This window comes from Saccopteryx leptura, chromosome 4, assembly GCF_036850995.1.
Source record: "Saccopteryx leptura isolate mSacLep1 chromosome 4, mSacLep1_pri_phased_curated, whole genome shotgun sequence".
Lineage (NCBI taxonomy): Eukaryota > Metazoa > Chordata > Mammalia > Chiroptera > Emballonuridae > Saccopteryx > Saccopteryx leptura.
In genome coordinates, this window is record NC_089506.1 from 124,483,782 (window position 1) to 124,500,628 (window position 16,847).

The following is a 16,847-nucleotide window of genomic DNA, read 5'->3' on the forward strand; positions in this document are numbered from 1 at the left end:
CTGCTCGCCCCTCCACCACCGGTCGCACGATAAAAGGAGCGCATCCTCACCCAGGGCGCCTGCACGGCAGCCGATCACGTAACCCGTGTTTCCACCCTCCCCACACCCACCCACCCACCGACCCGCCTAGACACGCCTAAACACGCGTCCTCTAGCGGCTGGAGTCTAGCACCTAACCTCCAGTCGCAACTGCGGGCCGGAAGCGCGTGCGCAAAAGGCTACGGTACCCGGAGCTGAGCGCGCGTGCGCAGGGCTGAGGCGACAGGGACCCGGTGCGCATGTGCGCGGAGGAGAGCAGGTCGCGGTAAGTGGGCCGAGGGCAGCTTGCGGTCTTAGCGAGGTGCTGGGGCGGTCCGCTGCAGCCTTTCCGGCGAGAGGCTTGGCTAGTTGGGGCAGCCTTGACACCCAGAAGGGGGAAGGATTGCTGGATCAATTGACCTACCGGCGGTCAGTGATTTCCTATGGGAGAAGCTGGGCACGTCGTGCCAGGGTCCGCGCGCGGCGGGACAGCAGCCACGACGGGTACTCGGGAAACCGCACGGTGTTCATTCAGCCCCGCAGTGCCGCCCCGGGAAGGCTGCGCTGGCCTGTTTCACCTGGAGGAAACTTGGAGGCACAGGCGACCCCGTGCCTCCCCCTTCAGTGGTGGAGCTGGGCTTTGAACCTGGCTGGCTGGTCTACACCACTACCCTGGCCTGGGAGCAGGGCCTGAGCCACCTCCCTAAGAACCGTGACAGGCCTCTGGCGAGGATTAGCGCCGCTTGACCTCCCAACCTTCAGTTCTTCCTCACTTTTCTACGTTGTCGCCCCCACCCAGAGACTTGCCCCGTTTCTGGGATCTCTTCCCAAGCTGTAGAATGGAAGCATCGGGAGGGAATTTGGTGCGCGTGTGGGGGGGGGGGGGATCCAGGGGTCCCACAGGAAGAGACGGCGTCGGCGAAATCGAGTGAGAGAGCCGAATTCTTTTCTTTCTCTTTATTCTCTGGTTAGCATTTACTGCCAGGCATCTCTACCAATGGCTGGTCTAACTACTTTTTATGCACACACACTAAGTTACAATCACATGGTATTTTGAATACATCATTGTTTTAGTTTCACTATGGTTACATATTTCCAGATAACAGTTAATTCGTATCTATAAGCTATAAGTCAGGTGGTAAGTTATTCAAAGTACAGTTATACAATAACTTGAATAGTAATAACAATATCGGTACAAACTTCTAAAAGATTAGTACTAATTAATAACTCTATTTTACTGTTGTTGTGAGTCAAGGGCGCAGAAAGAGATAGCAGACAAAATCATCAAGGACTAGCAAAGGACCACTGCTTGCTCAGGCAAATAACCTTGAGTTCATGTAGTGTCCTAATTCTATTTTCACAAGACTACAAAAGGCTTGCTATTTAAGAAACTAACATAGCATTAAGAGTAACTTTTACTTAAAGATACATAGAGTGCACCTGCAAGATAGCTAGTAGCAACATAATATCAGAAGGCATTAATTGCTATTGCTGCTATGAATCCCACCACATTCCTCTCCTTATTCTTGGAAAATACAAAAATCTCATGAGAATGTTTTACTGAGAAAAGCCCAGCAACTGCCTTCAGTGACAAAACAAGTCTTTTAACAAAACATTCTTGACTTGCCAGCTGCACTCCTATCCAAGGCCACGCAACGGGCCACTCCACTACACTTTACCTAAGATTCTAATGTCTAGTTAAACTTTATTCATTTACTATATTCATACACTAGTTAAGTTCTAACTTTATTCTTTCTAACATGATTAATAAGAAGAAATTCTCCTACAAACTTAACCCTTTATGAGGGATATCATGGCCAGCCTCTTATGTTTATGAGCCCAGTTCAAGGGGCTTACAGGCTTTTCTGTGGAACTTACACCTTCTGTCTCATTTCCAAAGAAATTACTACAAATCTACAGGGAAAGCACGGTACTATTATCCCTGTGCCATAAATAATAGCACACACCCAGAAAAGGGGGGATATAAGGCCAGATTAATTCAAAAGATTAAAGGGGGAAGTATCGTTGTGCCTTTCCTTTGCGGTGACTTTGTCAACCCGCAGCCGTTGGTCTTCACTGCGGTGACTCTATCAACCAGTAGCTATCGATCTTCTTTTAATGTGACTTTGTCAATCAGCAGTTGTGGATCTTCGCCTGCTGTGACCTAGTTAGCCAGCATTAGTGGATCGGCTCCCGACAGGCACAGGCACTGCCCAAGGGCTCCCCACCAAGGACCCTGCTCTGCATTCTTTTTTTTTTTTGTATTTTTCTGAAGCTGGAAACGGGGAGAGACAGTCAGACAGACTCCTGCATGCGCCCGACCAGGATCCACCCGGCACGCCCACCAGGGGCGATGCTCTGCCCACCAGGGGGCGATGCTCTGCCCCTCTGAGGGGTCGCTCTGTCGCGACCAGAGCCACTCTAGCGCCTGGGGCAGAGGCCAAGGAGCCATCCCCAGCGCCCGGGCCATCTTTGCTCCAATGGAGCCTTGGCTGCGGGAGGGGAAGAGAGAGACAGAGAGGAAGGAAGGTGGGGTGGAGAAGCAAATGGGCGCTTCTCCTATGTGCCCTGGCCGGGAATCGAACCCGGGTCCCCCTCACGCCAGGCCGACGCTCTACCGCTGAGCCAACCGGCCAGGGCCCTGCTCTGCATTCTTGAGTTCCTCGGTTTCTGAGTCGTCATGATCACAAGGTATCAGATGTGTCTGGAAGGGTCAGATGGAGCCGGGATACCTTGTGATATAAAAAACATTCAGGCTTTGTCCCCCACTCCTAAAGCCCTGGTATCTTGAGAGTGATGAATGTCTTTTATATGCTAATAAGGTGACGTGTGGCTTGGGGCTTGGTACCCAAAAAGACAAGCAGGACTCCACCCCCAACTTCTGGGGAGCTGAAAAGGGCTGGTGATCGATTGTGCCTACATAATGAAACCCTAAACTACTTGGGGTTTTTTTGATGCTGGGAGGGTGACAGGCTCCAGGAGGGCATGGAAGCCTGTTGCCCCTTTTCCCATACCTCACCATCTGGTGGTTCCTGAGTTGCATCCTTTATAATAAACTGGAGATAATAAAACTGTGACTTGTTCTAGCCAATATTGAACCTAAGGAGGTGGGGGCTTGTGAATCCTCAAATGCATAGCTGGCTGGTCAGAAATGTATCAGCTGGGGACTTAGGATTGGTGTCCTTGTGGGGGCAGTCTTGTGGGACTGAACCCTTAACCTGTGGAGTCTGTGCTAACTCCAGGAGGTGGTGTTGGAATGGGATGGAGTTCACACGCAGTTCAGCCGCTGTGTTCTGAAATCCACCCCTGTCCTTAAACCAGGCTGTTTCTGGCCGGTGACACTAGAGCAAGCTGCTTCCAGAAGCCCTGGGCCTCCTGATGGCCAGCTTTGGCTTCAGGATCCCCTCCAACCCTGAGGCCTTGCTGAACCTTCTTCAGCCTGCATGGCATTGTGGGACACATGGATTTAGCCACCAACCCCACGGGAGGGTCAGACTTGCCTGGAGTGTGATGGCTCTCCCATTTTCTCTTAGACAGAAAGGCCTTCTCTAATAGGATCTCTGCACGCTTAGTTCCATGATGGTGCCTCTGCTTGTAGGAGGAGCCAGAGCAACAATGTTTCTTAGAAAATATTTAGAACATAACAAATAAGTAAGACATAATAACAGCCTTACTTCTGGAGTAACCAAAGGCTCAGGTGCAGTTGCTATGACAGAGACAGACTCAGGACCACTGAGGCTCCCTCAGCTGAAGCTGGTTTCCCCTGGACCTGACCTCTGGCCAGTAGGGTCCATGGTCTTCTGCTCCTGGAGGCCATGTCTTTCTCCTGTGGATCTGCCATCCCTCAGTGTTGCCATCCCTCCGAGTTGCCCTCAGCTGCAGTGCCAGAGCCTTCTGCCCGGGCTGTATCCACATACAGGTATGCAGGAGGGGAGCAAAGGGAAGGTGGCAGCCACCCCACTAGTCACAACCTAATAGTCTTTATGAAGAAAACGGCTCACTTTGTCTGCTGTTGAAACTTGCTCATTCCAGTTGTCACTCTATCATGGGAATCTTTTTATGTCGTGAAATCATTTCTTACAGACCTTCTAAATGGGTTTAATTTGTAACATTTCCCAGTACTCTGCAACCCCCTATTTGAGACATTTCTCTCATTTCCCTTTTCCCCTCCCCTACATCTGTCTGAACAATATTAGGTAAGTTTATCCATCCTTGCCTGCCTGCCTCCCTGGCAGACCTCACCTCCACTCTGGGCATGGCTGGCCTGCACAAGTTCACACCTGGAAGCTGCTTGGAGTGTTTCTGAAGCCCCAGCCATTCCTCACTTCCCTGTTGAGCCTGCTTCCTCTCTTCACAGGCCTCCAGGACCAGTCCCACAGGCACTGAGATCATTAACATGAGGTGGCTGTCCTGTTCCCACCCCCTGCTGGGGGTCTGCACTTTCCTCTTCTTGGCCACAGCTGCATTCCTGGGGCATGTCCTGCTCCACAATTTGGCAGTGGTCCCCCGAGAGCTGCATGGCTTCTCCCAAGTACCCAAAGAGACTTACCGAGCTCACCAGCAGGGAGCCAGCGGCCCAGGGCCAGAGCCTTGCCCAGGAACAGCATCCACACAGTGTAACGTGCCCCCCAACAGCCGCTTCGACTGTGCCCCCGACAGGGCCATCACGCGGGAGCAGTGCGAGGCTCGGGGCTGCTGCTACATGCCTGTAGGCTGGCCCCAGGGCTCCCAGATGGGGCAGCCATGGTGCTTCTTCCCACCCAGCTACCCGAGCTACATGCTAGGGAACCTGACCCCCACAGACGTGGGCTACACAGCCATCCTGACCCGTACCACCCTGACCTTCTTCCCCAAGGACATCCTGACCTTAAGGCTGGACGTGCTGCTGGAGACTGAGAGCCGACTGCACTTCACGGTCGGTGGGCTGGGCACATGCAGAGACGGGCGGGGTGTGGGGATGGAGGATGGACATGGGTTCGACTGGGTGTCTGGTTATTGCACAATGTGTATGTGCCCTCGTGGGTAGACCCAGTGCCCACTGAGGGAGCAGTGATCACCAAGACAGTGACTAGGAGGTTCTAGCAGGGGTCCCCAAACTTTTTACACAGGGGGCCAGTTCACTGTCCCTCAGACCGTTGAGGGGCCGCCACATACAGTGCTCCTCTCACTGACCACCAGTGCAAGAGGTGCCCCTTTCCGGAAGTGCGGCGGGAGCTGTATAAATGGTTTCAGGGGGCCACATGCGGCCCGCGGGCCATAGTTTCGGGATGCCTGTCTAGAGCTTGCTGTGGAGCGCAAGGCTCAGGTTTGGAGGAGGAGGCTGAGCTCTCCCAGAAGTGATGTCTTACCCAGAACCCAGAGTCAGCAAGTAGGACATTGGAGAGGAGGGAAAGGGGAATGTTCCAGGCAGTGGGCAGTGGGATCTCAGCTGCCAACTATCCGTCCCCAAGGCAGGGCCACTTGTCTGGTTTCCCAGCCCCTGTAAAACCTTGTCGACTGAATGAATGTATAGACACAATAGCGAGAGCCTGACACATGGTTCAGATGGATATATATATATTTTTTTAATTTTTAATTTTTTTTTTCTTAAATGAGAAGCATGAAGTCAGAGTGACAGAATCTCACATGCAGCTGACCAGGATCCACCTGGCAAGCCCACCAGGGGGTGATGCTCTGCCCATCTGGGGCGTTGCTCCATTGCTGGGCAACTGAGCTATTTTTATCACCTCAGGTGAAGCCATGGAGTTGTCCTCAGTGCCCTAGGCCAGTGGTCCCCAACCTTTTTTGGGCCACAGACTGGTTTAATGTCAGAAAATATTATCACGGACCGGCCTTTAGGGTGGGACGGATAAATGTATCACGTGACCGAGACAAGCATCAAGAGTGAGTCTTAAACAGATGTAACAGAGGGAATCTGGTCTGGTCATTCTTTAAAAATAAAACATTGTTCAGACTTAAACATAAATAAAACAGAAATAATGTAAGTTATTTATTCTTTCTCTGCGGACCAGTACCAAATGGCCCACGGACTGGTACCAGTCCATGGCCTGGGGATTGGGGACCACTGTCCTAGGCCAACCTGCTCCAACCGAGCCATGGCTGCAGAAGGAGAAGAGAGAGGTAGTGAGAAGGGAGAAGGGGAGGGATGGAGAAGCAGATGGTCGCTTCTCCTGTGTGCCCTGACTGGGAATCGAACCTAGCACTTCCATACGCTGGACCGATGCTCTACAGCTGAACCAACTGGCCAGGACCCTAATTGTTTTAAGAGAACTTAAGACACTACTCTTTACTAAGTGCTTACTACAAACCAGACAAAAGCTGGGGTTCATTCACTCTGTGACAGCTGTGCCAGGTTGAATAGCATTGCCAGATTTGCAGATAAAAATACAGAATGATGCCTATAGTGAATTTGAACCAGATTACCAGGGAATGAGTTTATGTTTTTGGTGTAGGTCCCATGCAATACCTGAGTCATACTTCTACTTAAGAAAAGTGTTATTCCTGTGAAATTTGGGTTCACCGGGTGTTTTGTATTTTACCTGACAACCCACAGCAGGTGTGCTACTGGCTCTATAGGTGAGGAAACTGAGGCTCATTGAAAGTGACCAAACCACCCAGGTTCACACACTATGCACTGCCCTACTGGGACTTGAACTGACCCTTGGTCCCCCTGAAGGGTAAAGGACGGAGCAGGCAGGTGCAGCTACCAGCCCAGCAATGGCATTATGACACTGCTTTCGCCTAGATCAAAGATCCCGCCAGCAGGCGCTATGAGGTGCCCTTGGAGACCCCACGTGTCCACAGCCAGGCGCCATCCACGCTGTACAGCGTGGAGTTCTCTGACAAGCCCTTTGGGGTGGTCGTGCGGCGGAAGCTTGATGGCCGGGTGCTGTAAGTGCCCCAACCCCAGTGGGAGGGTCAGGGAATTGGGATGGCATTGTCCTTGACCTTATCTTGGTCCAGCCTCTCCTTCAGGCCTTCTTGCTAGGAGCTCAGGGCCACAACTCCTAGGTCAGAAAGAGTTTGGGGAAGCCCTCACCCAGTACCTGCCTGCAGCCAAGGCTCATGGGGGCAGTCCGGCAGGGCTCTCTCCCAGTGTGCTCTGGGCACTCTACACTGCATCGGGTACCCTGAATTGTTGGACCTCACATGGCTGCTGCTGTCACGAGGTCAGGGTATCCAGAGCTAGCCAGGTCACTCTAGCCCCCCTCAGGGACACCAGGGCCTGGGGATCTCTCTAGGAGGGTCTGTGTGGGTTTTGTCTGACCTCTGAGGTTGTGAGGCTGCCTGATCTCTTCCCAACAGGCTGAACACCACAGTGGCACCCCTGTTCTTTGCTGACCAGTTTCTGCAGCTGTCCACCTCACTGCCATCCCAACACATCACTGGCCTCGCTGAGCACCTCGGTCCCCTCATGCTTAACACCAGCTGGACCAAGATCACTCTCTGGAACCGAGACATTGCACCCATGGTAAGGGGGTAGCCAGGTTGGGGCCTGGACTGGAGGAGACGCACAGGCGAGGGAGCCAAGTGGCATATCCTCTGTGCCCCAGCCCAACGTGAACCTGTACGGGTCCCACCCTTTCTACCTGGTGCTGGAAGACAGCGGGTTGGCTCACGGGGTCTTCCTCCTGAATAGCAACGCCATGGGTAAGAAAGCGGCCAAGTGCCCCACCCCCCAGCCAGTTCTGAGCACCTAGGCCAAGGGTTTCCCTGGGCGTGGCCACATCCCCTCCTTTGTAGATAGAGCATGGGGTCTCTGCATCTGCCCCAACAGGCTGGGGTTGGGGGAGAGGGTCTGTGGACAGGGGTCAGGTCTCGTTTGCTATTCTAATAAATAAGTCCAGTGAGCTGTGGTTGCTCCAGCTCTGCCCTTTGGCTCTGGGGGTGGGCAGAGGCCAGAAAGGGGTGTCCTGAGGTCCCTCTGCTCAGCATCTTCCCATCCTCCAGGGTCCTCAGCAAGTCCTCAGGGTCCTCCTGTACCCTGAATAGACTGTTCCCAGGTCCCTGTAGGAGAACCCCCCCTCTCTCCAGAGATAGTTTGTGAGGTGCCAAGGGCTTTGGGGGGGAAGTGTGTATTTGTCCCTGAGCCCCAGGCTGCTCCCCTCAGATGTGGTCCTGCAGCCGAGCCCCGCCCTCAGCTGGAGGTCAACAGGTGGGATCCTGGATGTGTATGTCTTCCTGGGCCCGGATCCCAAGAGTGTGGTGCAGCAGTATCTGGACATTGTAGGTAGGCCTGCTCCTGGTCCTGTCCACAGCCCCCCTCTACCCCCTCCGCCCACTCACTGAGTCACCCTGTCTTTCACATAGGGTACCCATTCATGCCGCCATACTGGGGCCTGGGCTTCCACCTCTGTCGCTGGGGTTACTCCTCTACTACCATCACCCGCCAGGTGGTAGAAAACATGACCAAGGCCAACTTTCCCCTGGTGAGTGCTGGGGAGGGTCCTCGGGACCCAGCCAGGTGGGGTTGGGGAGGCATGGAGCTGGACCGGGATAGCTCCCCAAGCCCCACAGCTGCTCTGGTGCCAACCTGCAGGATGTCCAGTGGAACGACCTGGACTACATGGATGCCAGGAGGGACTTCACTTTCAATAAAGATGGCTTCGGGGACTTACCGGCCATGGTGCAAGAGCTCCACCAGGGCGGCCGGCGGTATGTGATGATCGTGGTGAGTGCCCCTTCCTGCAAAATGTGCAGCTGACTCTTTGTGAAGAAGAGCACCCGGTGCCTGGTGGCTCCAAATCTAGGTAGCAGCTTCCTTGTGCCTGCCAAGGTCACTAAGGATGTTTTCTGAGTGTCCTTGGTATGGAGGAAAAAGGCCAGATTTGCAGACCTTGCCTTTGCTCTCCATTGACGTCCAGGTTAAAGGTCCCTGGGGACGTCTGTCTGTCTGCTCCTCAGGATCCTTTTGGTTGTAGGTTACTTGACCAGCTTAAAGCAAAGAGGAGATGGTCAGATGACATCACCCAGTACTGGAAGGGCCAGGTGGTCTGAGTCCAGGGTTCATGTGTCTCCTGGCCTTGCCCCCACAGGCTGGCTGTCTCTTGGGAAGGCAGCAGGACTGAGTGGCCCAGAACAAAGACATACCCTCCCTGGGCTAGTCCCTGCAGCCCAAGGGATGCGATTTAGGCACTGGTACAGCCAGATGAGTGCTCAGCCCTGCGTCTGGAGGAAGAGGGGAGGGCAGCTGAGACCAAACAGCCACCACCCCAGATCCAGTAGAGGAGGTGCATTTGCTGAGAGACTTGTGATGGTGCTGGTCCCTATCATTGTGGCCCTTCTGAGGGCAGAGGGCAGCCAGCACCAGTGGTCACTCAGAACAGGGAGACAGATGTACACCTGTTCTTTCTTTTAGTGAGAGAGAGAGAGGGACAAACAGGAGGGGTAAGACATGAGAAGCATCAGTTCTTCATTGTGGCACCTTAGTTGTTCATTGATTGCTTTTTCATATGTGCCTTGACTGGGGGGCTCCAACTGAACCAGTGGCCCCTTGTTCAAGACAGCAACCACTGGGTCATGTCTATGATCCCATGCTCAAGCCAGCGACCCTGCACTCAAGCTGGTGAGCACGTACTCAAGCTGGCGACCTTGGTTTCGAACCTGAGTCCTCAGTGTCCCAGGTTGATGCTCTAACCACTCTACCACTGCCTGGTCAGGCTCCCTTTCTTTTTTTTTTTTTTTTTTTTTGTATTTTTCTGAAGCTAGAAACGGGGAGAGACAGTCAGACAGACTCCCACATGCGCCCGACCGGGATCCACCCGGCACGCCCACCAGGGGGCGATGCTCTGCCCACCAGGGGGCGATGCTCTGCCCCTCCGGGCATCGCTCTGCTGCGTCCAGAGCCACTCTAGCGCCTGGGGTAGAGGCGAAGGAGCCATCCCCAGCGCCCGGGCCATCTTTTGCTCCAATGGAGCCTCGGCTGCGGGAGGGGAAGAGAGAGACAGAAAGGAAGGAGAGGGGGAGGGGTGGAGAAGCAGATGGGCGCTTCTCCTGTGTGCCCTGGCCAGGAATTGAACCCGGGACTTCTGCACGCCAGGCCGACGCTCTACCACTGAGCCAACCGGCCAGGGCCTCCCTTTCTTTCTTTATGCTGAAAGAAATAAAAGCTCATTGTACAATGTATGTGAAATTGGGCCCTTACAACGGAAGTGGAGCCTGCATGCAGGTGTGCCCATCTTTGGCCAGCTGGTGCCCTGTGCTCTGCCTCAGAGGCTGAGTGTGCGTGTATACGACATGTGTGCAGTTCACACGGACGGCTCTTCCTCATCATTACCATTCCCAGTGCCATGTTCCGTTTTTCTAGCAATTGGTGTCATGGCTTTGGGCATTTCCTTCTCCAACTGGTTTCTCTCACCTCCAGGATCCCGCCATCAGCAGCTCCGGCCCTGCTGGGAGTTACCGACCCTACGACGAGGGCCTGCGGCGAGGGGTCTTCATCACCAATGAGACTGGACAGCCGCTGATCGGGAAGGTAGGGTGGGGGTTGGGAAGAGGGGTGAGAAGGCAGGGGTCCCAGCCAGTGGGAACAGGAAGCTGTTCAGGAAGAGGGTGTTGTCCAGTGGGACAGAGTGGGGTGGGGTCCCAGTTGGAGGTGGCAGTGGCTCCTGACAAGGGAAACCTGGGCTTCTCCCTGTGGTCTCTCACCTAGGTGTGGCCGGGGTCCACTGCCTTTCCTGACTTCACCAACCCCACGGCCCTTGACTGGTGGCAGGACATGGTGGCTGAGTTCCATGCCCAGGTGCCCTTCGATGGCATGTGGATTGTGAGTGTGCCCCCCCCCCCGGCTGTCCCTTAGCCTTGGGGACCAGCTCCACCCTCTGCTCTGGGTGGGTGCCCACCTCCGGGTCCTCTCTTGTAGGACATGAACGAGCCGTCCAACTTTGTGAAAGGTTCCGTGGATGGCTGCCCCAATGGCGACCTGGAGAACCCGCCCTACTTGCCAGGTGAGCTCTCCTACCTGTTGTCCCCCTGGTACCAGTTGTTGGGATTGGGTGGCTCAGATCTGGTTCTCCGGTTTGGGACACTTGAAGATGTCTTTCTGAGGAGTCGGTGGGCGCAGCCAGCCGGGAAAGCAGAGGGAACTCAGGAATGAGGTTCAGGTATGGGAGACGCCAGCCACGTAGCACGGACCCCGGCCGTGCAGCTGAGGCGAGATCTCCCTGAGGAGGGGCATCCGGGCTTAGGTAAACCAACAAGGAAAGACTTGAAATGGGTCAAGGGCAGGAAGCTGTGTCTGGGGTCTGCAAAGGTCAGCCTTCGGCATCCTCCTTGTTTCTGTCCTTGGACAAGTGGAGACTGTATAGGATGTGCCTCAAGTTCCAAGGTAGCTCTGATGACACAGCAGCACCAGCCCGCTGGGCTGAGCCTCCCTGGGAACAGCACCCTTTCCTCCAGGGGTGGTTGGCGGGACCCTTCGGGCAGCCACCATCTGTGCCTCCAGCCACCAGTTCCTCTCTACACACTATGACCTGCACAACCTGTATGGCCTTACTGAAGCCTTGGCCTCCCACAGGTGAGGACCTCATGTGAAGGGCTTTGGGGGGGATGGAGAAGGTACAGGGAAACAGGGAGGGAGCCCAGGCCACCCCCAGGGGCCAGCAGGTGGTCCTAGCACTGTCCTCAAACACTGTGCCCAGCACTTCAGAGGATGTTGTATGCTGACCAGGTCTCTGGCCCTGCAAGCCTGGAGGGCACTTATCCTCCTTGTGACTCAGTGCACCTTTGCAGGTAGTAAGGTGGTATGGGCAAAGCTGACTGCCCAGCAGATGTTGGCCACGGCCTTGCCTCCCTCCACCCTTCTAGCTCTGTACCCTACTGCATGGCCAGGCGCTCTGCGGAGCCATGACTCGCTCTGCACAACTCTCTGTCCCCGTTCCACCCAGGGCCCTGGAGAAGGCTCGGGGGACACGCCCCTTCATCATCTCCCGCTCAACCTTTGCTGGCCACGGCCGATATGCTGGCCACTGGACAGGGGATGTGAGGAGCAGTTGGGACCAGCTGTCCTCGTCAATACCAGGTGATTGCCTTGTCAGGATAGGGTATAGGGTCCCTTTCGGGAGGTGCATCCAAAGCTGGGTGCTGGGCTCAGCAGGGCGCAGAAACACGCTGCTGCAATGGAGGGGGCACTGCTGACTCATGTGGGGCTCTGACTCTGCCTTGCAGAAATCCTGCTCTTCAACCTGCTGGGGGTTCCCCTGGTGGGGGCCGACATCTGCGGCTTCCAGGGCAACACGTCAGAGGAGCTGTGTGTGCGCTGGACCCAGTTGGGGGCCTTCTATCCCTTCATGCGGAACCACAATGACCTGCAGAGCCTGGTAGGCAGGTGGTGGGGGCTTCTGTCCTGGGATCCCACTCCTGATGAGGTGGTGCCTGATCGAGCCATTGCAAGATCCCAGAATGGGGGCCTCGAGGCCTAGAGCACACTGCTTCCTCCACCCGTCTCTACTGCAGCCTCAGGAGCCGTACAGGTTCAGTGAGATGGCGCAACAAGCCATGAGGAAAGCTCTCACCCTGCGCTACACACTGCTGCCCCACCTCTACACACTGTTCCACAGCGCCCACACCAGGGGCGACACTGTGGCCCGGCCCCTCTTCCTGGAGTGAGTGTCCCAGGTCGGGGATGATGGCTTATAGGCACCCCTGGGGGAGGGGTGTGACCACGAGCCCAGTGACACCAGGGCCATCCGTCCTGCTGCAGGGGTCCTGCTCCCTGCCCCAGAACCGAGCGAGGGAGCAGGTTGCAGCTGAGTGAACCAAGGCCAAACCTGGGCCCTCCCTACTGGGGTGCCCCCTGCACCTGCAGTTCCCACCCCTTAGATTCCAGCTCAGGGCTGGGGGCGTTCAAAGTCCAGAAAACCCCGGGATGCAGAATGCTGAGTAGGGACCAGGTCACCAGTGCAAAACCAAGTTATCAAACTGCCATGATTGACTCTGTCTGGGGCTGGCCAAGGGAAAGGTGCTCTGGAACAGACCTTGGTCACACGTGAGAAGGCACCGTGCCACAGAATGGCATCTCAAACCAATGGCCTAATGGGTTCTTATTTGGTGAGGTGATAAGTTAGCTATGGAATAAGTCAGGTTACTTTCCCCTCATCACACAGACCTAAGTTCCAGGTGGATTCAGTAGTAAATGTCAAAAGTAAAGGTGTAAGAAAGGACCCAGGGGACAGGTGTGAGCGTTTCCCGGTGTTCTGGCAGGTGACAGCTTTCTAAGCAACAGAAGCTTAGAAAATCGGTGTTGACCAGTCAGCTGGAAGTGGTCCTGCCCTGTCTTCCCAGATTCTTTGGCTTTAGGAGCTCTGTACACATGGGAGCTCCAGCTGCTTCCCAAGCCACCTTGCAGGCCTGGTATGCACACTGATCTCGGGTCTCCGTGCAGGTTCCCGGAGGACCCCCACACCTGGACCGTGGACCGCCAGCTCCTGTGGGGAGAGGCTCTGCTCATCACCCCGGTGCTGGAGACTGGGAAGGTGGAAGTGACTGGCTACTTCCCTGCAGGCATTTGGTACAACCTGCAGGCAGTGAGTCCTAGGTCCCTAAACCCTGGGTCTCTAACCCTGGGAGACTGAACGGGTCCCTTCCTCCTGTCCTGTCAGTGTGGACCAGATGGTAAGAGAGGAGCTGTCTGTCCCAGCTGCTCGCGGGCTTCGCCTGGGCGTTCCACGACATTATCCCATGCAGTCCTTGCAGGAACCCAATTTCTAGATGAGCAAACCAAGGCCCAAGCAGTAACTTGCTAGGGTCCTATAGGCCATCCTGCCATAGACTGAGCTGGGACCCCACTTCTTTTGCTCCTGACATCCTGCCCCTCATGGTCTGGGGTTTGGGCCCCTCATGCTCTGTTCCCACTAAGTGGCTGGGTCTCTGCCCCTGAGGTCACACTAGCTTGTTTAAGCCAGGCCTCCTGGGCATCTTTGTGGAGCCCTCTATTCCCAATGATAGCATGGGGCTTTGGCACTGTCCAGGATCCTTAGTGACATGCCGTCCCCACCCAGGTGCCAGTACAGGCCCTTGGCAGCCTCCCACCTCCACTTCCAGCACCTTTCAAGTCTGCTATCCACAGTGAGGGTCAGTGGGTGACGCTGCCTGCCCCACTGGACACCATCAACCTCCACCTCCGGGCTGGACACATTATCCCCATGCAGGTACCTGGGCCAGACACCTGAACCATTTGTCTAGGCCCCGACATTACTTCTGTTCAGGGGGGCGGTCCAGCTGCCCAGACCCCGGGCAGAGGTGTGGTATCTGAGAGTAGAGGATGAATGGGTCAAGGGAAGGAGGCTCTGGACATAGTGTATGGACTTGTGGCCAGACCAGGCAGAAGATGGGGCCTCGGCCTTTTTCAGGAGTCAGTCTGCAGACCTCTGTGGCCCTCTTACATCCTCCGGGGCTCCACCTCAGACATCTGGTCACCACAGGAGTCCAGGCGACTTGGCTGTGGTGTCTTGCAGATCCGGGTTTCCTGGGCACAGGGTTGTCCCCACGTATTGTTCTTCCCACGCTGGGTCTGGAGGTCTCTGCCAGGCTTTAGCGGTGATATGTGCCACCCTGTTTCCAGGGCACTGGCCTCACAACCACAGAGTCCCGCAAACAGCCCATGGTGTTGGCCGTGGCCCTGACCTTGAGCAGGAAGGCCCGAGGGGAGCTCTTCTGGGACGACGGGGAGAGCCTGGGGGTGCTAGAGCGTGGAGCCTACACACAGGTCATCTTCCTGGCCAGGAATGTGAGTCTAGACCTGCCCAGGCTGAGGGTAGGGCATGGGGGCTATCCCAGGAGTGACTGCCCTGATCTGGCAAAGGGATCTGGCCACCTGGACCCTAGAGGATCAACCCAAGTGCAGGTTGTCTCAGCCTCACAATGGAGAAAGGCCTGAAGGTCAAGGGCCTTGGCTAGAGTCCCGAGCACTGCCAGACTGCCAAGGGCTTACATTGGCTGGGGCCTGATGCTGATGACCCACCCTTCCCTGTGTGCTGCCCAGAGGCGTCCTGCCTGGGCCGTCTGCTCACACCCTGGTTCTGTCTCTCTTGGGGCAGAATACCATCATGAATGAGCTGGTGCATGTGACCAGTGAGGGGGCAAGCCTGCAGCTGAGGAAGGTGACCGTCCTGGGGGTGGCCTCGGCCCCCCAACAGGTCCTCTCCAATGGTGTTCCTGTTTCCAACTTCACCTACAGCCCCAACACCCAGGCAAGTTCTCCAGATTGGGCCAGAGGGCTTGTCCCCAGGATGGGCGAGAGGCAGGAAGTGCCAAGGATCTTGGTGACACGGTGTCTGCCAACTAGCATCATGAAACATGCTATCTAGAAGCTTGTGCCACCTGAGGGGCAAGGGGGAATTGGACCTGGACCCTCGTGAGGTGGGTTGGGGAAGGATCAGTTGCTTTGCACTATATCTTCTATGTCCACACTGACGGCAACTCATTAAATGGCTTAAGGTGGCCAGTGCCAAGAGCACCTGCCCCCCCCCCCCCCGAGTGAGAGGCCTCCCTGGGCCAGCGGCTGCCTACCTGCCCATGTCCAGACTCCTGTCTGCCAAGCACTCAGGGTCTCACCTCTGCAGGTGCCAAGTTTGACGGCCAGTGGTTCTTTCTTGTTTCCAGACCCTGGACATCCCTGTCTCACTGATGATGGGACAACAGTTTCTCATCAGCTGGTCTTAGCCAGGGCCCATGGAGTATCGGGGCCTTGACAAAAGGAGCATGGGTTCCCAGCAGCCCCGGCACTCAGCCCATGTTGCATGGCGCTGACTTCCCTCCAGTACCCAGATTTGTTCACGTCTACCTCCTGTGCTGGGCTCTGTGCCAGCAACACCTCTGTCAGTTTTTCAGCCCAGACCCCAAGTTGGGTCAGTGCCCCAAGGGTTGCCCGGATTTGGAACGTTTTACTGGAAGGCTTGCTCTGTGTAGCGGGTCACTGGAACACATGTAACGTCAGCTGCTACCAGCTGCCTGTGTGACAGCAGGGAAGATCGTGCGTAGGGCCCTGAAGTTGTGCCTGTGTGGCTCCGCTGCTAACTCATGACAGGACAGAGCTGGACGGCCACTGCAGACTAGACTGCTTTCTGGGGAACTGGGGAGAATCCACAGGACTAGGGAAACCTTTCATTTTAAGTGCTATTATTTGTAGTAATAGGAGCATCTGAAGTCAAGCCTCTGCTGGTCCCTCTGGCATCCAGGGTATGGAGGGCGTGCCTGAGGGCCATGACATAGTGGCAGACAGTCCACCCTCCATGGGCCTGTGGGGGAGAGAAGTGAACTGTGCAGTCTCGAAGCAGCACCCTCATATCCCTACCTTACCCTTACCCCTGTATGCCTCATCTCTAAGGTGACTGGTGTCAGAGGCACATGTGGCCCCCACCCGAGCTGTGTGGGCAGGGTGCCTCACCCAACTCCCTTGTCCCCAGACAACTGCTAATCTGCTTTTGGCCAGTACTGATGAGCTCACGTTTTCTAGAACCTCATCTAAATGGAATCATCTCTGTATTATCATCATCTTACTAACATTACTCAATGTAATTTGCAATTCATCCACATGTGTGCTGTCAACCTTATCTTTTTTCACTGCCAAGTAATTTCTCATTGTGTAGCTATGCCACAATGTATCCACTTTTAACGGACATTAGCACTGTTTTCAATTTTTGGCTATTATGAATAAAGTTTCCATAAGCAATCATAGTATTTTTTTTCTTTAACGTTTACTTCATTGATTTTAGAGAGAGGGAGAGAATGAGAGACAGGAACATCAATCTGTTCCTGTACAGGCCCTTACCGGGGATGGAATCCACAACCTCTGCACTTTGGGATGATGCTATCTGATCAGGACAGTCTTG

General features: G+C 55.2%; 1 protein-coding gene across 3 annotated transcripts; it reads left to right on the forward strand.

The window, feature by feature from the left end:
• Positions 1–16,687, forward strand: GAA (alpha glucosidase). Of its 3 annotated transcripts, XM_066381467.1 has the most exons (21): positions 3–304; positions 3,803–3,937; positions 4,376–4,933; positions 6,764–6,909; positions 7,324–7,489; positions 7,572–7,668; positions 8,129–8,248; positions 8,329–8,447; positions 8,558–8,689; positions 10,382–10,492; positions 10,670–10,783; positions 10,880–10,964; positions 11,416–11,533; positions 11,904–12,037; positions 12,184–12,335; positions 12,472–12,620; positions 13,400–13,541; positions 14,016–14,165; positions 14,579–14,743; positions 15,054–15,206; positions 15,619–16,687. In XM_066381467.1, exons 3-21 carry the CDS (start codon positions 4,415–4,417, stop codon positions 15,676–15,678), a joined length of 2,832 nt encoding a protein of 943 aa, XP_066237564.1. In that variant the 5' UTR covers positions 3–304; positions 3,803–3,937; positions 4,376–4,414; the 3' UTR covers positions 15,679–16,687. The 3 variants fall into 3 exon arrangements, with proteins under 3 accessions (XP_066237565.1, XP_066237564.1, XP_066237563.1); XM_066381466.1 differs by lacking the exon at positions 3,803–3,937; XM_066381468.1 differs by lacking the exons at positions 3,803–3,937; positions 14,579–14,743 and having other exon boundaries at positions 1–304.
• Positions 16,688–16,847: the final 160 nt, after the last annotated feature.